Consider the following 23,011-nt stretch of genomic DNA (forward strand, 5'->3'; position numbering starts at 1 on the left):
GTTTCTTATTCGGCATTTCTTATACTGTGATGCAAAAGTGGATAATGTGTGGCCTTCCAGATGGTGCTAATTCCAGCTCCCATCAATCCTAGCCACTGGCAAGGGGTTATGGGAATTACAGTCCAACAACATTTGGATTGCCACACATTTTGTGACCCTACTTTAATGAAATTTTGCATACATTGTAGAGTGCACAGAGACATTTTCTTCTAGTTGTTGTTCAAAAGTTCATGGGACAATCTTAATCCACTTTCTCCTTCTGCTCTTGTCTCCATATTTGAGTACATAAGCAAATTACTTTTGGGAATATTTCTCAGGAAACAGTGAGAGATGAATATATGGACAGAACAGCAACAATAAAGCAGTTATTTAATATGTTAATTAACATGCATACTGGTATTAGCATGCTTAAAGCATGTGTATTGGGTATTTGTGTTCATGCAGAAATGTTTGTTTTTAGAAGAGTTTATGTAGCAATCTATTGTTTGTAGTTGTTTATGGAAATTATAGGATACTTATTACAAGACTACAAATTCCTGCTCCTGCAGTTAAGGTTTAACTAAATTATAGTTGGTGAGTACATTAATTTATCCCTAGGCATGCGTTAAAATGTCATAATTGCAGACAGATTATGTTGAGAGGTGAGCAAATAATTCTGATTGACTGGTAAATACATTGTAGATCAGACAGATAAATGCTAGGCCTAGATATTTAACTACATTCTTTGTACTCGGTATAAATCCAATGCTTTACAACTAAGATTAATGGATTAACCTTTAAGAGGAGGCAGTAGATCCTGCTGTTTCTTGATTTGCAGCACTGTAAATGTATTTTCCATGGTGAGAGGCTTTATATCCCATAGGGAAATGTACCGCTGTTTTGCTCTGACTATTTCTGATTTGCTGAAAAGGGGATTGTTACACTTATTTTCCAAGGATGCAATGTAAGTGCAGTTTTTGAAAAGTATTATTTCCTCCAATAAAATTCTGAAAATATGTATGTTTTATTCCTGATATAGTTGATTTCCAAAAGCCATATGTTCCCAAAAGAAAAGTCACTTTACATTTTAATTTTATTTAACCAACATTAAGCAGCAGCAAACCTTGTGTGACTTTTTATTATGTGACCTTCCACTTGCATAGTGGTTAATTTTGTGAGTTGGCCAAACTCTTTAAACAGCGCATCTGTTCAAACAGGGTGGGTATTTGTCTTCACAATGCATTCTAATGAAAATGTGTAGAAATGATATATTTGGGGAAACTAGCTCTGCTCAGACTGCCACCTCTGAAGATTCTGTACATGTAAGGTACTGTGGTTTTCACACTAGAGACCTTAATCACCACAATAATTTACTGGAAATTGGATCTACACAACTAATGATTTTGTTGATTAGCTAAATCTTTTTTTATACTGATGGAAAAGCAAATTACTCATAGAATGAGAGCTTTGTTTTTATTAAATTGCCTTCCCATATCTTAAGGCAAATCTCTACAATTCTTGTTAGCTATTATCATAATAGAACTGAACTACTCAAATTTAATGATGTGTCAAAGGCAAACACAAGAAATACTTGTAATCTTTTTCTTTCACTTAACTCTGGATGCATGACTTGTTATCCTAGCCTGATGACCTCAGTAGTAATCAGTAGGTAGAAACTGCAGAAGTGATGAAAGATCTTGATAGCCATAAAATAATTAGCAGGTTATTTTTTATCATAGCTGAAATGGTTGCTTTCAAATGAAGAAGGTCAAAATTAGATGACTAGATTGTAATACTTTTGGACATTGCTGTCACTAATGTGTCAGTTATGCTCTGCTTTGGGCTCATCCAGACTGATGATATTCTGATTTATACTGTACTATTCAGTTTCACATCTCAAAGAGCTTCTTCCCTTTAAAAAGCTTCAAAGAAAGATAGTTCATTTCATTTTATTTCTGGGCATCTTGTTTATGACGTGAGCTGTGAAGTTAGCTATGGGTGGGTCCAATCCACTCATTCCCCTGCCCAGATATATTTCCAGATATGTTGCAAATCTTCACATAGTTTTCTGTTTCTCTTCCAGTTTTTCTAGTTCCTCAGTCCTCTGGGGTGGGTGGGTTAATCATTCCCTGGGAAACAAACAGGTATAGAATGGGGTGGGCAAAGTGCAGCCCGTAGGCTACATGTGACCCCCAGGGCTGTTTTGTGAGCCTTAGGCCTCTCCCAGGTTTAAAGAAATGTAAGTATTCCCACCACAAAAACACTTTTCCAAAAGTGGCTGCAAGGGATGGCATGTATTTTCAACACATTCTGGACCCTCCCCTGCATCATTTTTTGGTCTAGAAAATGATTTTTTTAAAAAACAGAAGTAAACCAAAAGTGACTTTGAATACTTCTGTTTGGAAAAAAAGGCCTCTCCCAGGCCTAAAATGGACCAAGAGGACCATTGCTGCACATGGTCCCAAAGGGGCATTTGGGGTGCAAAAATGGGGTTTGCAGTGGGATGTACACTGTCCCAAAGTGTCCTAGGGGCTAACACATTCCTCTGACCTTCCATAGTTGCTCACCCCTGGAATAGAGCCATTATATTTTACCACTGTACTGCACTATAACTCTATTAAGATTTTTAAAATCCTTATCAACATAGCACAAAACCAGAATATGCTTTTCTCACCTACACACACACACACACACACACACACACACAAGTCAGCTTGAGAACAGTTGCCAACAGTTTAGCCCCCTTTTCTTTTCCAGTCTCATAGCTTCAACCCAAATTGTATGAACAAGGACAACCCTGGTTAATCTGCTGTTCCACTTTCTCCGCTGCTTTAAAAAATCTCTCTAGAGCAGGGTTTACCAACCTGGTGGTCGTGACCCCATTGGGGGTCAATCAACCCTTTCTAGAGGGGTCACCAGATTGGGATACGCCGCTCCTCCTCCAAGCGGCCAGGCTTCCTCTGGCCTGCCACCGCCTCCTCTGCCCTGCTGCCGCCACCACCTCCTCCTCCTCCAAGTGACTGCTGCCACCGCTGCCATCACACAGGGCTGGGGCTGCTGCTGCCTCCTCCTCACCCCCTCCTCCTTTCACGAGGCTGCCGCTATTGTGCGGGGCTGGGGCTGCCACTTTCTTCCCCTCCTCTTTCTCCTTCACGCGGCCGCCGCCATCACGCAGGGTTGGGCTGCTGCCTCCTTCTCATGGCCACTACCACTATTGTGCAGGGCTGCTTCTGCCGCCGCCACCTCCTCCCCTTCTCCTCCTCCCCCACGTGGCTGCTGCCACTGGGCGGGGCTGCCACTGCCACCACCATTGCCATTGTGGCAGTGGCGGAAGCCCTGCATGATGGCGGCAATGACAGCGGCAAGCCAGAGGAGGCCTGGCTGATTGGAGGAGGGGGCAGCGGTGGCAGTCCCACCCCTTTTTCTGGCCAGTGGACTCCCTGATTGGTTGGGAGGCCAGGAAGGGGTGGGGCTTCCGGCCACAAAGACTGCTGGGACAGGACTTCCAGCCACAAGGGGGTCGCGGCCCAGCAAAGGTTGGGAACTGCTGCTCTAGAGAATGTTGCCATGGGAGCTAGAAATGAATCACAGAAGTGCTATATGAATCACAGGGGCCCTGGTGGCACAGTGGTTAAATGCCTGTACTGCAGCCACTCACTCAAAACCACAAGGTTGCGAGTTCAAGACCAGCAAAAGGGTTCAAGCTTGACTCAGGCTTGCATCCTTCCGGGGTCACTAAAATGAGTACCCAGATTGTTGGGGGCAAATTAGCTTACAGTTGTAAACCGCTTAGACACTGCTTAGGTGGTATGAAGCGGTATATAAATGAAGCTTGTTTGTTTGTTTTGTTTGTGCTATAATTACTGAGTGTGCATCTCTTTGGAATCCACACCTGTCCCTGATGTTTCATCCACACCTATCTCTGACGTTTCTTTGGCTAACATACAAATGCCTTATTTCCAGCTTTGCTTGATACACCAGATAGAGCTTCCTTGGTTGCCAATTAAGATCAAGGTGACCAGAGGTCCTCCTTTTCCAGGACATGTCCTATATTTCAATTGTCTGTCTAGGAGGAATTTCAAATTGTCCTCCATTTTGAGCATGACTAAAAAGCATGATTTTACATTTATATTATTATCATTAGCTTTTATTTTGTAATGTCCTACATTTTTCTTGAATGTCTTACATTTTGCAGTGACTCATTTGTGATTATGATATCTGATCACTCTGGTTAAAATACATATCCCAAGTAACTCCACATTTGATTGTTGCAATTTGCTAAGTCTGAATAATTGATATCTGAAAAGTGCTTGAAAACTGCAGCTGATCTAGGATTCAGCAGCTAAACTGTTTCAAATTAGTTTTCAAGCCCAATTCCCACTCAAAGCCCTCAGTTGTCTGGATCCCAGGCATTTGGATGCTGGCCACTTCACATCTTGTCTCGTTGTGCCTTAAAATCTTCCAAGGAGGCTTTCCTTAGAATGATATTCTTAGAATGGTGTCATAGTCCTGATAAAGCTTCAGGACTCCTTTTTGTCCTTCAGATGGTCTGTTTAAAAACTTTAAACCTAATACTCGAGTAATTGTGGCTTTCGTACTTCAGCCACATCATGAGAAGGCACAGCTCTGTAGAAAAGACAATGATGCTCTGGAAGGTAGAGGGCAGTAGAATCCGAAGACCACATGCCAAAGGGAGATCATGGACCTGAGCCTGCAGGTCCTGAGCAGAGAGGTAGAGGATGGGGGAGGATTGGATATGTCTCATTCACAGGGTCACTGTGAGTCAAGGTTGACTTGAAGGCAGCTTAAAATAACAACAGCAAAGTTAGTAAATATGTATGAGGAAACATGTAAAATTTTCTGAATATTGGCTTAAATAAAATGGATACAGTATTTCTTTTTGCAGAGCAGTTGCATGGGACTGTAGCCATGAATACTGTTATAATCAGCTCTAGATTCAGATGAGATTTTAATATGGGGGAAAGACTGGATTAAATCTCAATAATACTGTACATTCCAAGTTATGAAAGCAAGACTTGATAAGTGAAACACTTTGACTTCTGTTCTGCCATCTGGAAGTACAAATTTAAGGAAGCCTGGGCCATCAACAATTGTAGTAACAAGACAACAACAGCAACAATGAGTTCTTTATTTTAATCTTGATTCAGATATGGAAGTCACAAAAAGGGTTACAATCCAGGGATGTTTATTTGAAGACTGTTCTGTATCTGGCATGGCTTTGGTCTGGTTTTGTGTTCCTGAGATGAATGACATCCAGATGATGGTCATGTTTCTGTAAACTGAAATGGGCTTCTTTGGGAGGCATGTGCAAATGTAAAATGAATGCATGTGTTACTCTGGACCTTTCCTTCAGCCCAATTTCTGAGTAAGTGTACCTCAGAGATCTTGTAGTTGAGACAGACTCCTTGAACTGTGTCTTTATGACAGGGTTGCCATATTCTACTCCCTCAAATATTTACTTATGATGCAGATTATTTACTCATTTTGTAAATCATATGATGGATCATCCTGTTATATTTTCTCTCTAAATTCCAGTCCTTTCAAAGTTATACATAGATTTTTGTACACAGATTCAAGCATCCATGATTTTAAAATGTGTTTAAAATGTATAAATTTCAAATATCAAACCTTGATTTCCCAATTTTTTATGAGGGACACCATTTTTCTATGTCATTATATTTAATGGGACTTGAGCATCCACGGATTTTGTTATCCATGGGGGATCTTGGAACCAAACCCCAGTGTATAACAAGCGTCCACTGTATTATAGACTGGAAAGTGAGTATTACTGAGATTCTTTGTATATAAAGCAGGCCATGGGTCCCCTGTGAATTGTGAATTCATGTGTTCCTTCACACTCAAGGGGTTTTGTATGCATTGTAGGCATGGCGTGATTATCATTTGCTATTTGATATTCTTTTTTGTTGCCTGTTTTATTGAACCATTTCCTGTATTGCTATGTATTTTATAAATTCCTATTAGTTATTTTCGTAAGATTGGAGGCAATAAGGCAGTTTACCATATATTTATTGTTTTTATGTACAGTGCTGTGCAAATCTACAGCGCTATATTAAAATAATAATATATAATAATAAAATAATAATAAAAAATAATAATAATAATAATAATAATATGCTTCCTGGCAGTGCTTTTCTTCGTCACCTCTTTACCATCTTTTTTCCTCACATGCTCTTGTACTTCTGATAGGTCCAGGAGAGGCAAATATTCAAAAGCCTACTTTCAGCCTGTATGCAGAAATATCATGCAAAGAGCAGGTTAGACGTAGAAGGAAGAATAAAAGATAAGAGAAAGGAATATCAACAATCTAAGATATGTGGATGACACCGTACTACTAGCTGAAAACATCATGGAGTTGGAACAATTACTAAAGAAGTCAAGGAAGAAAATGTAAAGGCAGGCTTGTTGCTGAACATAAATAATGATAATAATAATAAGAATTATAATCACAGAAGATCTATATAAATTCAACCTAGACAATGATGAAATTGAATTAGTTAAAGATACCTTGGATCAAACATTGATTAGAACGGAGACTGCAGCCAGGATTTTTAAAAATAATTTTTATTAATTTTATTATTAAAAAATATACAAGTATAACAACACAAATCAATCAAACAACACATACACCATTTATAAGCCCTATCGTACAACATTTACATACACATTCTTACAACCTATAAAATTATTGAATTAGCTACCATAACGACTTATTCTAACACCCTCCATCTGCCTTCTATGTTCGTCTTCCAAAAATCTCCTTCCTCCAACCAGGAATTCTAAAGAAAATTAGGAATGGGAAGGGCAGCTATGAAAGCACTAGACAAGCTCTTAAAGTGAAAAGATAAACAAATGAGCAGTAAAGTTCGAATCATCCAGTCCATTGCATTCCCATCACCATATACAGATGTGAAAGCTGGACAGAGAAGAAAGCTGATAAAAAGAAAATCAATTCATTTGTGATGTGGTGCTGGAGAAGAGTGCTGAGAATACCCATGGACAACCAATAAGATAGACAAATGGTTCCTTGATCAGATCAAGCCTGAACTCTCCCTGGAAGCCAAGATGTTCAAATTGAGGCTGTCATGCTTTGGCCACATCATGAGGAGGCATGAATAATTGCAAAAGACAATAATGCTTGGAAAGGTAAAGCAGAAAGAGAAGAAGATTACACGCCACATGGTTAGACTCAACCAGGGGAGTCATGGGCCTAAATCTACAGGACCTAAGCAGAGCAGTGGATGATGGGGGGACTTGGAGATGTCTCATCCACAGGGTCACTATGAGTCAAGGTCAACTCAAGGGCAGCTAATAACAAAACTTTTCCAGGCATTTAGGCAATATTTGTTAAATGTGGATTTTAAAAAGAAAACATGCTGTGAACATCCATTTTGGAGCAAGGAAAGTGTCCAGACACATTGAGTTGCATAGACAACCAAAAATGATCCAACTGCATCTTGAAACTCATCACACTAACTGCTTACACACAACTAACCAGAGCTTGGGAAACTTATTCTGCAGTTCATAGAATTCCCCAGCCAGCCACCACTATATTGTGACCAGGTTGGCTGGGACATCTTGGAAGCGGTAAAAAAAACCAATAACTTTTCCAACTAATGTCATGTCCAGTTTGGACTTCAGAAGTGTTGCAATTGTCAATGGTTCTGCTATTTCTCTCTGTGCCCCCCCCCCCCCCCCCCCCCCCCCCTCACGCCAAATGTTTTTGGCAGCTTGGAAAGCAAAGGCTTTCAAAGGCATCTTTCAAAGCAAGTGCATCCCTATTCAAGTCATCAAAGTCAGCCTGCACTGTTCAGCACAGCTAATTTATGCCTAACTTTGTGCTTAGGTGGGTGTTTAGACTTAATAGTAACCCACGATTACTAGGAATCATATTTTTTTTTACTTTTGTTTTGTTTTGTTTCTTCTCCTCCTTTTCTGTTTGTATTCCTTTGTGATTGTTTTGGTAATAATTTTTGGGGCTGTCATGCTGGGTTATCTTTTATAAGCAGAACATTCAGGCATGATGCCCAGTCGTCTCTGCTTGTGACACATCAGGATCCAGATTCAGATGTAGCTTTTACATCTCCACTGATGTATATATCCTCCAATAGTTTACAAATGAAAGCCAAGAGATGAGCAACATTAGACAGTGGTCAAGATGGCAAAAGTTATTGATGAAGAAGAACACACAATCTAGGCAAGGCTACAGCAGTTTGCTTTTGGCTGGGCCTACTGAAAAGGGCATGTTTCCCACATCTTCTCTTCTCCCTTCTGCTGATTTAATTGAGTGCAAACATTGAACTTGGTTTGCAGCAACTGCAGTGAACAGAAGACAAAGAGATAAAGTGGGAGGGAAAGGGAGAAACAGAGAGATTTTAAAGCAGTGGAAGAGGTAGGATAACAAGGGATTAATCAGGACTGTCCATGACAAATTGGGTCAGTCAAACTGTGTTGATATAGAAACTCTGAAGCAGGGAGGAACCAAGCAGAAGTAATATTACAGTGATGCTGCTCATAGGCAATAATCCAACATTTTCAGCAATTCTGGTTTATCCTAATATCCATTTGCAGCCATTGAGTTATGTTTAAGCTCTTACATGTGCTCTTTTAAAGAGACCAGAATGTTTGGGCATACTGTAACACACTGGTTCTCAAACAATGGTGTGGGACCCCTGGGGGGTGATTGCTCAAGGGGGGGGGTATGAGATTTGGAGGCTCTCATCCCTCCTCATCCTCCTACGCCTCTTCTCAAACTTTTTAACGTGTAAAATTTAAACATGTGTTGAGTTGAATATTGAAGTGACTTAAACTGTTCTAATTTGAATATTATTTCCTTATAAAATGTTAAAATATGAATATACATGAATGTCCAAATGAAAATATGCACACTAAACAACAACAACAAAAATATTCATACACTGTGCCAAGGAAAGTGTAATATCTGCATGTAGATGTAAAGGGGGGTCCGAAGGGTAAAAAGTTTGAGTACCACTGCTATAACATCATAGGATGTCAAGTAGGCTGAGCTGTGAATATAGGTTTTCTGTGGGAGAAAGAAAGGATCCATTTGGTTTGCAGTTTTATAGAATCCATGCAAGTGTAAGTCAGTTTGTTAAAATCACTAGGACCTATTGCACAACTGATTTCTTTAGGATCTGTTTGTTTGTGGGGAAAGGGGTAGAGGTTAGTGCAATACTTCAAAATACATTTGCTCTCATTCCTTCCATCTAGGGAATCTGATGATTACATACATGGCTGTACAAAAAAGCATTTATATATTTTTCCACGTAGCATATTTTTCAGTTGCACTCAATATGTTTTCATATACCTTTGGAAAGAAAGGCAACTTGTAGTCTCTTCTTGATTCTTGGACACTGCACAATATCTTACGTTCACTTACCATGTGTGAAGAACAAGGCCTCTTTAATTTTTCCTGCTTTTGACTATTTCTCAAAGACAAATTGCAGTGTCTCTGAGGACATTTGTAGACTAAGGTGAAGTAGCCAACACAAACACTGCACTATGTTCTTGTATCCCCTGTGAAGCGCTATATTTTATAGGTGTGGTTCTTTGCTTGATTTCTTTCAGGCACTGGAGGCCAGGCTGTGAGATGATGGTGGGTTTTTTATAAGGTCACTTGGGGGAGGGAAGACTTGCCCCATGGAAAAGGAAATATAGCAGTACATGTGTATCTTCCAATTTTCTTGATCTGGCAGAGGCTGTCCTGATTAATCTTATGTCATCCCACTTTTTCAGCTGCTTTTAGAATGTCTCAGTTTCTCTTTCTTCTTCCGCCTTTCACCCTTTGTCCTCAGCTTCCCTCAGTTGCTGAAACTTGAGTTCAGCTTACCAGAGTAATCTACACTCCATTAATTCAGTTGGAGGGACAAGAGAGGAGAAGAAAGGAAGTGGCAGAAAATCTAACCTTGCCAGTAAAAGCAAACTGCTGCAGTGTCTCTTAGCTTGTGTGTTCTTCCTCATTAATAACTTTATCCATCTTTGCTATGCTCTAGTTTTGCTTGGCCACACACATCCTGGTTGTAGGACAACATAGGATTAATTGGTACTGTCCTTACAAAATTGGGACAGTGTGCATTTAAAATATATACACCTCCCTGAGTTTGTTTTTTTAAACACAAGTTAAAAACGTTTTTAAAAATACATTTAAAACATAACAAAGTGGGACACAGTATCTCCCATTAAAAGATCCATCTGCCGCAACATATTAAAAACCAAATACCACCCTAAATAAAAAGGTCTTTACCTGCTGGCAGAATGACAGCATGGAGGGGAGCAACCATACTTTCCAGGAAAGGGAATTCCTTAACTTGTGAGCAGCTACCAAGAAGGATCTTTCCCATATCTTCACTAGTTGTGGCTGTGATGGTGATGAGTCCAAGAGAAAGCACTCTTTTAGCCTTCTAGATGTAGGCAACACTAGTCCCATGTGAACCAGCAGGCAAACTCCTTGGTATCACTCACACACTTTTAATAGTTTTTCCCCCCAAGACAACCCACTATTGAATTTAGCACAATGCCCTAGAATAATGACCCATTGATAGAAGTAATGACCCACCAAAAGCTTTTCTGCCCAGTGTTTCCTCAAGCCAACACTGAGATTGTTCAACCATCCTACATCTGGAGTTTACATAGTGCATTTGGCATGGCTGGTTTTCTGTGACAACATTATCTGGAAAAACATTCTAGACAGTGTAAAACTGATTCAGAAAATACTGAACATTTACACTTGTTTACTCCCACGTCCTCTTCCTTTTGGCTTACAAGAATGAAGTCTAAGGTTTGGTCTTTAAAGAGAAGCACTGAGAAAATGCCTGCTTAGCTTTTGCAATAAGTGGTGCTTGAATCAGACAGGAAAATACTTATTTAGCCAGCCATCCTGTTCTGCAGCATCATTTATCATATATAGGTTGTAGCAAATGGATTTTAAAAAAACCAACACATTCTTACGAAGAAGAAAACAGTCCAACTCAGACTAATTACTAACTTCCAGTCTACTTATTGGAATGTTGTGTAGTCAGGGCAATGGCATTTAACTGAGAATGCTGAATTTTCCGGCATCCTGCTTTTTAGATTGCTGTAATGTCAATCAGAGATCTGGAATGTTTGTGCCTAGACAATGGACTCAGCCTTTCTTTGCTTACAGGCGCTTAGGGTTTTGTTTTGAAATGCCTTTAGGACACACTCTTCTAGTGCTAATATCACTGAGAGAGTGAAGTGCATGATTTTGTAGGCAGTGTTGAGAAGCTTCAAGCAATAGATGTATGTAAAAAGAAGAAAAGCCCTGTTTTTAAGTACACATACTCTCTTGTACATATATGTTGTGTATCAGATTTCTCCCTACGGAGTCCCATCTCTTTTTTGTGTTTTGAAATGAGTGATGGGACCATTCCAACCCACCCATCCCCTTTCCTTTCTGCTATGCTATGCCTCCATTTAATTAGTTCTGCTGATTTATCTCCTACTAGTTAATGTTGCATGTCTAAATATGAAGTCTCAGGTGTGGGAGTACTGACAGCCTGATGAGTTGATGTCCCATTATCATTATTGCTGGTGTCACCCATTTTCTAGGCAGCCTTTTTCCCATGGAATAAGCCTCTTCAAACTGTTTGCTATCAAGATTTCTTGCTGTTGTTTTAGGTTATAACCAATTAAGCCCCAAATTAAGTTAGTGCTATCGCATTCTTTTTATCCTCGTGGTAGAATTTCTGTCAACAGGCCAGAGAATGAGAAAGGAAAGACTAACCTTTTTAGTCACCAGGACAATCAATCATTTAGTGTTGTGGGTTTTAGGTCTGTTCTGGTGACAGGAGACCCCTCCTGAGGTTGAATTGGGGCTTATAATAGCAAGGCTGTTTGACTGACAGTTGCTGCAGAAGTGGTTCCGGTAAGCTCAGTGAGCCAAATCTGGAAATGGATAATAAGGTTCCCTGTGCATTATAGATGATGTGCTCAGTCCCACTGCTGATTGATGAGAGATATCAATGTCTGGCCTTTCATAGAACTAGGTAAGATTCCCTTAACTGTCACTTAATGTGAGCTGTCTGTTAACTTGCAAAATAGAAGCAGAGTAGCATCAAATACAGTTACGGTGCAGATTACAACCAACACAGCCATGCCTTTCTCTTGGCCTTATAAGTGCTGGTGAGTTTATCTAATATAGCCCTACTGTTTTGTGTGCCCTGGGATTCAAACATGAACAATTATTATTTTTAAAGGCTTCTAGAAATGTAATATTTTTTTAATAGTACTGCACAAGCAAATTAATTTTGTTAAGAAATCCTTAGTGTTGCCAAGAATATGCACTCCTTTTAATTGAGTATATTGTTGTTGTGTGCCTTCAATTTGTTTCTGACTTATGGCGACCCTAAGGCAAACCTATCATGAGGTTTTCTTTGCAAGTTTATATTAGCAGAAGGAAATTTAACTGACTTCTCCCTTTCATTGCTATTAGGAAGGGTTGTTCAATGTGCTACACGAGAGACTTACTCTTTCAACAGAGAATTAAGCAGTTAAATATGTGCGTAACTTCGAAAGTTGTTTTGAGTTGCAATTATATGCCCACTTAAATGGTAGTAAGAATGAGTGAAATCAGTGGAACTTACTTTTGAGTAGACAGTTTGAGACAATGCTGTTCAAATACTTTTAGTGAGTGGATTAGTAACTTTCTCAAATGCAACATGTATGTATGTATTATGTTTAACTTAAAATCAACTGTAAACAAAATTATAGTGCGTGTTGAAATCAGTTAAACCAAAAAACTAAAATAGTTCAGCAAGTGCTGGACTAAAAATGTGGGAGAATTGTAGTAAAAGAATACCAATTTCATTTTGAAAAAGCAGGTCCAAGAGCAACTTTCTGTGCTGTTCCTAGATGTATTTAATCAATTATAAGACTCATTTAATTGAGTTTGATTTACTGCTGTGTAAGTGAATTAGGCTTGGAGTTTTAATTATAGTTGACTTCATTTGGACTATTCCTTTTTCTTCATGTGGTTTTTGAAGATGCTGTGCCTAAGAGCTGACCTTTTTCCATTTTTCTTTCCCCATCTATGTAATTTTGCAGAATTTGAAAATTAAGGAACAGAAGCATTTCCACAGGAGGTTCACTGCCGCATTGAACAGATAACAATGAATCATTATTACATTGCCTTTGTGTGGACTGTGCTTGCCACTGAACTGCTAAAGAGCCTCAGTACTACTGTCAAATCTCCAAGGTTCAGAGGACGTGTGCAGGAGCGGAAAAATATTAGACCAAACATTATCCTGGTACTCACAGATGACCAAGACGTGGAGCTAGGTACGTTTGTTATGACTTGCATTGTAACTTCAATCCATCAGTTTTCTTTCTTTCTCACTCTCAATCACTCTCTTTCCCAAAAACGATCTTCCAGCATATTTGATTCCTTGGACATTATCATACTTACTTGACAGATTTGAGAAGCTTGTTCCAAGAAACAGAAGAAAAATAATAAATTTTCTCACTGCATTTGATAAGTCTTAATTGAGTCTGAGATCCACTGTAGGATTAATATAGGTTAACGGTTGGCTACCTCTGATTAAATTAAGCATTTTCTAAAACCATGTGCAGAAAGTTGTGTTTGGAAATGCAGGAAGCTGCCTGTCAGCAGCAGTTAATTCTGTTAATAATGCTTCATTTTTATATATATAATTTTCACATTTGAAACACAGGAGGTATATTCTCTTCTGTGCATTCACATTTCTATTTACTTTAGTAGCCTTAATTTTCCCTAATTTATATACAATAATAAAAAGCTCATATAACTACTACTACCATAAAGGCTACATTGAAGCTATTTTTTAAAAAAATGTGTTTAATAGTAGACCTGATTCATTAAGACAGAATCCAGTGTCCAAGTGGGTTCATATGTGAGAGTTCTACTTAGTGATTGCTGAGCAGTATGGGTTTTGCACTTGCAGCAGAGCCTTGTTCAGAATATTGTAGAATTAGGGAAAGGTTTTGGTGGGAATCCCTACTTGACTCTCACTGCTCAAACTGAAGGGACTGTTCTCCATTGGCCTTTTTGTATGTTGAGAAAACTAAGGTTTCATTGTGTTTTTAGTTATATAGTGGGTTCTCTTTCCACTCTTCTTCTGACTTATTTTTCTGTTGCAAAGAGATCAGGAAAGTACCCCATGCATCTGAGGAAGTAGATGCAAGTCAATGAAAGCTCATGCTATCAACTGAAAGAGAGAAGTTGTAACACATTTGACACTAACTGAAAGAGAGAAGTTGGTAGCATGAATTTTCATTCACTTGCATCTACTTATCAGATGCATGGGGTACTTTCCTGTGGTTGTTTTTGTTGTTCGTATTGGTGCCACTGTAGTCTTCATGCCTTCAGACATCTCCATTGCTGCTTCAAGGATCACAGTCTTCAAGCACATTTCTGAAAAGTCTGCAATTCAGAGACCAAACTACCTCCAGGGTTGGTCCTCCTGCTAAGCCATACCACTCTCTTAAAGGACAGAGATGTGTGTGCAGCATAGCCTGTCCTACACCCCCTGAACTAGCCTGATGTCCTCAGAGGAAGTAGAGGACATGTCCCATTATTGGAACTGAAGTAAAAATCTACTTTCAATTCACTTCATCTCAAGTGGACAACAGCACTGTCTTGAATCTCTGGTTTAGATGGGGTTGTGCATCACCATTTTCAATCTGATGGCAATGCATGTTGTTTTCAGCCACATGTAACAACATACACACAAACATTTGAATGACAGTCTCTAGGTGTTGTTAAATATCAACAGATATGTGCAGGTTATTAATGATGCTTTGCTGTGATTTACTGAACAAGCAAATAGGTAACTTGAAAAGAGAGGGTACGGGTATTTGCTGGTTTCCTATTTATCAATTTGCTGATGCAGAAAGTTGCAATGATACACTGTTGTGGCAAGGCTGATAAGTCAGCATAAACGTCAGGAGCTGAATAAAGAAAAGAGAAAAGAGCACCTATTATCTAAGGTTAAATATTGCTACATTCTTTAATTGATAAATCATCATTTTGTATATTACAAGATGTAAATGAAGGTTCATTGATTTACGGTAGGGCAGTCAATGAACTAAGTTTGTAAAGCTTACTCTAAGGTTTTAAAAATAACTCAAAGAAGTTTTAGAGTATGGTGTGGGGTGAAGTAGTCCCACACCTTATATATGTAACACCCACTATGTGAAGTCGAAGGCATCCATAGTTTTTTATGTTTTTTTCGGACTATGTGGCTGTGTTCTAGAAGATTTTCTTCCTGATGTTTCACCAGCATCTGTGGCTGGCATCTTAGATGCCAGCCACAGATGCTGGCGAAACGTCAGGAAGAAAATCTTCTAGAACATGGCCACATAGCCCCAAAAAAACCACAAAAAACTAACACCCACTATCATTGCACATCACTCTAGTGCTACACAGTTGTGTGTTTTAGTTTGTGAAAATCTTTATATATGTTGCACATGGATCTAGATCAGATGATGCATACCAATTTTTGTATATTAAAAATTCTGATGCCAGCAATGTGGTTCTAAGAATATATGGTGAATGTCATAAATCATAGATCCTTGTAAAACTCTGTGCAACTTAAAATTTAGTTAGTTTGTGGGACCAGTTCATACTCATACGTTGGTATTTACATCACATATTGTTTATTTTAATCTTTTGTAGATGTTTGTGTTTGTGTGGAAATGTTGTGTCAGTGAAGAAGCATCATTTCATGGTCTTCAGTGGCTTATATGCTTTGTGGTAAATTACCAATGCACATGCACACACCAAGCATTTTTGTGCCATGTTCCTCTGTCTATTTTGTTATGTGGTGATCTGATATTTTGTCAATTGCTATAATTAATCATTAATCAAGAAAGAGGTATGTTCTCTGTAATGAGCTATACCTTATATAAAATTGAAAATTCTCTTGTTGGCTGCTAAAAGTCAGTTAGCTAACTGAGTGAAACTACAAAATACCAATTTGTTCCTTCACTGACCTCAAAATCTATTGCCTGTGCAGAGCAATAGAAGATGGAATGCATAAAACCACAGATGAAGAAAGCAAATATGACACATGTCAGTGAAACATCCAGGGGGAAGACTGATATTAGATATTTTAATCCGATGTAGAAGCCATTTGAAATGGCCTCTGCATGACAGTTGTATCATGCTGAGTGGTTGAAAGTAAGGATGAATTGTGCTGCACGGATTATTTAATGTAACTGTTAACAGTCATTTGGGACATTGTATACAGTGGAAGACACAATGCGGTTCACCATAGTTGGAGAGACTATGACTAGGTGACCCATGGGTTCCTTGTCTGAAGTGCCCTACAAAGAGCCCCATATGCATATGTATCAGTTCTAGGTGGATTTCTTGATGGGTGAGGGCAGGGAACCGTCTAACTAAAAAATTGTATGTACAGCGCTGTGTAAATTTACAGCACTTTATAAATAAAGGTTAATAATAATAATAATAATAATAATAATAATAATAATAATAATAGTTGTTACTGATACAGCTGTTTCCTTATAGGTTCTTTGCAAGTGATGAATAAAACCAGGAAGATAATGGAAAATGGAGGTGCCACTTTTATCAATGCATTTGTAACTACTCCAATGTGCTGTCCATCTCGTTCCTCAATGTTAACTGGCAAATATGTTCACAACCACAATATCTATACTAACAATGAGAATTGTTCTTCACCTTCCTGGCAAGCAACCCATGAACCACGTACTTTTGCAGTATATCTCAACAACACTGGGTACAGGACTGGTAAGAGACCTTTTCTCCATTTAACACCAACAGCCACTTTCTGGCTATTTTTTCATACTCAAAAACAGAACTGTCTTATCCAGGCAATGTTTTCTGCATCTCCCAAGTTAGCTTGCTGTCTTCAGGATTTGTTGAGGATGCTGTCCCATCACCAGCTTTGAAACACTGCTGAATTGCCAGCCTACTTGGCTTTTGTAGGTAGAAATGTTTGTGGGTAACATCTTGCCCTACATATCTAACAGCAAAATTGTGACCCAGTGCTTACTCAAAAATAAGATTGAGATTTTTAGCATGGGAGAATAGAGGGCTCAAATTCGTTGCCCACTATTGTAGTCAGAATTGGATGAGCTTGTACCTGAAGTCTACACTGATGAAAAGGATTTCTCTTTTCTTCAATATATCCTTCATTGGCATTACAGGTTGCCAGCATGAAGTCCTCCTGATCTGAATTGAACTACTCGGCAAAGATCAGTCAAGCAAAAAGGACAAAATAGGCAGGGTTCCAATAATCGTCAAAATCCCTCATGTTAACTTCTGAATGAAACAAAAAACTTAGTGTATTCTTTAAAAAAAGTTATTTAAAGTTTTCCTTAATGAAAGTTTAATTTGTTTCATACAGACAGGATTAAAGGGGGAGGGGGAGTAAGGTAGGCTGCTGCTACAAGTTGATATTTCTATCAGCTTTCTTCATTGTCCAGTTTTCATAGCCATGCATAGAAATTGGCCTACACAGTGGGACCTTGTTATCCAATGGGTTTTGCTTCCCTGTGGATAACAAAATCTGTGTGTGTTTAAGTCCCATTAAGTGCCATGTTCAAGTGCCATTAAATATAATGGCAGAGCAAAATTGTGTCCCTTATATAAAATGGAAAATCAAGGTTTGCTATTTAGAATTTATGCTTTTTTGGAATATTTTCAAGCCATGGATGCTTGAATCCATTGATAAAAAAATCTGTGGATAAGTTTCTCTCTTGTCTGCCTCCCAGTTTCCCCCTTTGTCCTTCAGTTGCTGCAAAATGAGATCCAAGTACAACAGTAGTTTGAACTCATCAGCAGTGGGGAGAGGAGAGCACAGAGCAAAGTTTTTCCCTTCCCAGGAAGCTAAGCAAAATCTGCCTCTCCTAGCTTGTGTGTACCTCCTCATTAATAACTTTTGCCATTTTGACCACATGCTGATGTTCTTGGCCACATTCACCTCAATTTTTATCACTGAAATATTGGATAGTAAGTCATTCTCAGATCTTAGTGCAAAACACCCAAAGATCAGAATGGGAGCCAGGTGTGCAGATGTGGAGGGGGACAGGATGTATACATGCATCTGTATCTGCTAAACAGTTTATCCCTACTTGTGTACAAAACACATGCTTGCATTGGCTTATTGGGGAAATGAATGGGCTATATGAAAATCTGAATTTACAGTAGCTAAAATAATTTTTCAATACAGCTTAAAACTATAGTAAAATTTCTTCTTGAAAAATATTGCTGTATTTTAGTCAGTCTTTTACTTTGAGGTTCCTTAAGTATCTGTTTAGAAAAATGAAGTAAAATAAGTTTCACACTTTAAGAGTGTACAGTGTGTTTCCTCCCTGACCAATGTCTTCTTTATCACCAAATGCTTCTTGAAGTGTGTAGGTATCCAGTATAATAATTGTTAATGTCCCTGTGGACTCCTGTTTACACAACCTTAATTAGGCATATTCAAAGAAACTGGCATTACTTTGAGCTGGCAAACTATACTACATGTGTTTAAACAATGACACTGTGTCCTGGGAACAGTTAGCAAAACTGTCAGTGTGTAGATAAAATCTGTCTCATTAAAAGGGTGGAAAAAGCATTTGTTACCCCTGTTATCCCTGTGGGCACTATTAGCTAAAATAATGACAAGATGTTCCCTGAAATTGTATTGCTTTTTAATGTGTCTTTTTCTCTGTTCATTTGTATTTGGTATTTTATTAATTATACAAACAGAAATTACTTCCTAGTTTTGCTTGTTTCTGTTTCTAAATATATTTGTTGCTTGAGGCCATCATGAATACTACTCCAACATGAGCAAGTCAGACAATTTACATTTGCAGCCAGCTGGACCATGTCATTTTGTTTTTGTTTGTTTTCATTGTTTCATGAGCTGTATCATAGAACTTGACAAGAAAGCAAATATCAGAATTGGGGGGGGGGGGGGGGGATGAAGGCCAATGGTATTATCTCTGTGGCCAATATAAATCCATTATTCTATTGTATGTAAAACACCAGAGTGCTTTCCTATATGTTATTATAGTCTGTAATAACTGAACAGACGATCAGGCCTGGCCTTGTCATTAGGCAAATTGAGGCAGTGGATTCCAGTGGCCATGGGATGGTGCAGTATTCAAGCACAGAGCTCTGTGCGCTCTGTCTCCCTAAGCTTGCCTTTTTGCCGCAGATGCAGTAGAGATGGTTCTTCTCTTGCCAGAGTGGAATGAAAATTTGACTGCCAATTGAGTCAACTTCATTTCCCCTTCTCTTCAGCAGAAAAATATCTTGGACTAGCCCTAGGCATGACACCAGCTGACAATTAGCCAAACTTTGGGCTTCAGAGCAACTTTCTTCTTCAGTATCTCTAGTCACATTCTCTCACCTCAGTAGAAGCCAGTGGCAAACTGCCTTTGAACAAATATTACCTAAATAACCCCTTGTGGTATGTCTACATTAGGATTGCCATATGTTAGAACCAATTTGAAGGCCCACATCTCCAACAACAGTGTCAATAAGAGATTCTTTTCTGATGGACTATGATGAAGTTTCTTTAGTGTTTTTATTTTAAAACTTGACTCCTTTTGGCCATCATCTTTTGTATACAGTTGGCCCTCCGTATCCACAGATTCTGAATCCATGGATTCAAACATCCAGGGCTTGAAAATATTCCACATATATTTTTTTTATAAAGAGCAAAGAAAAAATGATTTTGCCATTTTATATGAGGGACACCTTTTGACTACGGCATTATATATAATGGGACTTGAGCATTCACAGATTTTTGTATTCACAGGGGTCCTGGAGGCCATTTCGTAGGTGCCTCTAAGCTGCTTGACATTTAGCACTAACCTTGTGGAACTTGAAAGGTCTCTGCATTCTTGCAAAACATCTGGCCTCAGGCCTTCAAGTCAAAGGCGCTTATAAGCACCTTTCTGAGTTCCTCACTATCTTCCTTTTGAGTCCACAGATATGGGGTAGAGAGGACAGTGCTGATGCAGATGTTTTGGGACCAATATCCAATTCCTACCCTCTCACCATTCTCTTTTCGGGTGAAATAGTTGCCATGACATCCAGCTTCCCTTCTGTATGAATGCAGTAAATTTAATCTTACGAATACAGTTGGCCTTACATTTCCACAGATTCTGCACTCACAAATTCACTAACCATGGTTCAAAAATAGTCACACGCAAATGCACACACACACACACACACACACTCAAAACTAACTAATCCACCATGAAAATTAAGCTTTGAAGCAATCCATCTTATGATTTATATGAACATTTTCAGTGTGCCTTTATGTAAACTGGGGATGAGCTGTACATATATTTCCAAATTGTGGGCTGAAGCAAAAGCAAAAATTCTGTCACTGAGGGACTGTTAAGAGTATTTCAAAATACTGATGTCTGTTCCTCTATAAATTATGAGTGTGACCTAGACCAAGGATCCAATGGAAAGTTTAACCAGTCTAAATTGTGCTTTTTCAAACAGCTTTTTTTGGCAAATACCTCAATGAATACAATGGCAGCTACATCCCTCCTGGTTGGAGAGAATGGGCAGGATTAATCAAGAATTCTCGCTTCTATAATTACACTATTTGTCGGAATGGTCTCAAAGAGAAGCATGGATTTGATTATGCAAAGGTACTGTACAGATTGCATATGGTAACTTCGTCTTTTTCTTCATGACAAAATAATTTTATTTAAAATCATTTCGTTCAATGGCAACAGTGGTTTTAAATATTGATTGCTGACTTGTATTGTCAGAACTGTCTTAAATGTCTATTCAAAGAGGAGAGGGGGTCATTCTTCATTGGACTAACATTGCTGACCACTTATTGTGAAGCTGAGGAAGACAAAGCTTTTGAAGTCTGGGAACTAACTACCAAATACACACACACACACACACACATCACTCAACCTCTTACAAGAAACAGTTTAGTGTTTGGATATACATCCGGAACTTCAAGGTCATTCTTACTCTTTGGTTTGCAGCATATTTGTGTTACTTATAATAATATTCCACAAAACAAAGAGCTAGACAGAATACACATGTGCTTGAAGGCTTGGGAGAAGGAGATGGGGTTGGTAATGATGATAATGATTCCAAAATGACTTCCTCCAGAAGCTCTCAACCACCCCATAATTCTTTGAATTTTAATTTGGGTGGCAAGTTTTAATGGGAAGTCTGAAAAGAAATGTCTCAGGTGACAATTACTTACAAATGCTATTACACATCTCTACCCAAACTGCCTTTGGACTTAGGTGAGTTAGAGGGGTTCTGTGAGGGTAAAAAAGGGAGAAAGGAAGCTTCTTCGGGTGCCATTAAAATAGATCACGGTTGGATTGTTCTATCAGTGTTGTGTGAAACACACTCTGCTTCTCTTTTGAGTTGCTTTTGCAGCTGTTCAGGAGCTTATGTCCATGTCCTCTGATTGATTCGTTGTGCCTGGAACTGTTTGAAATAGTGAATATTGTCTTAGAACGTCTCACTGGCACCCACCCCAGTTCTCTGGGCCAAAAAGAAATGGTTAGAAATGACAGGTGGTTTAATTATTGAATTTGCATCTTTTTGTACTCTCTTTTTTTTTTCCTTACAGACTTCTGTTTTCTACAATGGCTGTTTTATTTTTTTTATTCATAAGTATTTCTGTATTGCCTCTCATGGTGAGGAACTAATAAAAACAAAATAAAACAATATAAAGGTAAAAGACATTTTAAAAACACATTTAACTGTTTTTTAAAAACTCATAAAAGCAGTTTAAAAACATTCCTAGAATCCAGTTTTGAAACTGTGCAAAACAGCAGTTTCAAACATTGTGAATGGCATGTAGAACAGCACTTACTTTGGCTGCCTGCCAGACGCTTAAAAGATGGAGCCAGCCTAGCATCCTTGGGTACGGAGTTCCACAGTTGGCATGTTGCTACAGAGAGCATGTTCCAATACTCTGATAATCTCACATTTCTGGCAAGTTCATATGAGGGAGGCAGTCTTTCAGATATTTTGGCTCCAGATCATTTAGGGCTATGTAGCTTAACACCAGCTCCTTAAATTGAGCTTGGAAGCCAGTGCAGTTCTTGCACGACCAGTGTTATATACTGTATGGTTTATTAATCGCACACCTGACACTAGTCTGGATGCTGTTTTTTGCACTAAGTGCCGCTTCCAAACACTTTTCAGGGCAGCCCCACGTCGAGTGTATTATAATAGTCCAATTGAGAGGTAAAGGCATGAACTACTCTGGCCAGATTTCTGGAAGCCACGACGGAAGTGGGGGAGGTGCACGCCGGAAGGAAACAATGGCACGCACTGCCGCAGCATGTGCCCCATGCACCGCTGCAGGCACAAGCATCTGTGTTTTTTCCTTTATGCGGGGGGATCCGGAACGGATCCCCACGTAAGGGAAGGGTGGACTGTATTTAAATTGTAGACCAGTGATTCCCGAGCTTTGTTCTTCCAGATGTTTTGGACCAATCCCCCAAAGTCCCAGCAAGCTAGTCAGGAATTCTGGGAGCTGAAGTCCAAAACATCTGGGGGACCAAAGTTTGGGAACCACTTCTGTAGACAATAGTAAATGGGAGCAAAAGGTTCTGAATTCAGCATTTTTCAGAAGTGCAAATAATAACATGTGTAGTCCTGTGAATGAAAAGTGGCACTAGAATTACTCTTTATTCATGGGATAATGATGGAATTAAGATGTCGTTGCGCAACATAATCTGATAATCTTGGTGCAAATGCGCGATAGTGACAGGAGCATCCTGCTATGTCCCTGTCACCTTTGAAAAAGTCCAATTTTGCAATCTTCTTTAATACTAAAATTGAAATGATCCGCTTTGATCTTGAAGTCCGTGACCCATCCTTAGTACTCACATTTCAAATATCTGCATCGTCTACATTCTTTGCTTTTTCTCTTGTCCTGTTAGATGAACTAAGTTGTTGATGTCCTCAAATCCTTCAACCTGTTCTCTTGATCTG

The 23,011-nt window shown here is 39.0% G+C and overlaps 1 protein-coding gene across 5 annotated transcripts in view; it reads left to right on the plus strand.

The window, feature by feature from the left end:
• Positions 1-23,011, plus strand: part of SULF1 (sulfatase 1) — a 142,715-nt gene that overhangs the window by 60,677 nt on the left and 59,027 nt on the right. For 4 of the 5 annotated variants that reach the window (XM_042464259.1, XM_042464258.1, XM_042464261.1 and 1 more), the window contains 3 exons: positions 13,102-13,335; positions 16,565-16,804; positions 20,528-20,679. In XM_042464259.1, coding sequence (XP_042320193.1) covers positions 13,167-13,335; positions 16,565-16,804; positions 20,528-20,679 — 561 coding nt within the window. In that variant the 5' untranslated portion in view covers positions 13,102-13,166. Of the gene's footprint in view, positions 1-13,089; positions 13,336-16,564; positions 16,805-20,527; positions 20,680-23,011 lie in introns of all 5 variants that reach the window. The other variant, XM_042464260.1, reaches the window with a different exon arrangement.

This window comes from Sceloporus undulatus, chromosome 4 (genome assembly GCF_019175285.1).
Source record: "Sceloporus undulatus isolate JIND9_A2432 ecotype Alabama chromosome 4, SceUnd_v1.1, whole genome shotgun sequence".
In the NCBI taxonomy this organism is placed as follows: Eukaryota; Metazoa; Chordata; class Lepidosauria; order Squamata; family Phrynosomatidae; genus Sceloporus; species Sceloporus undulatus.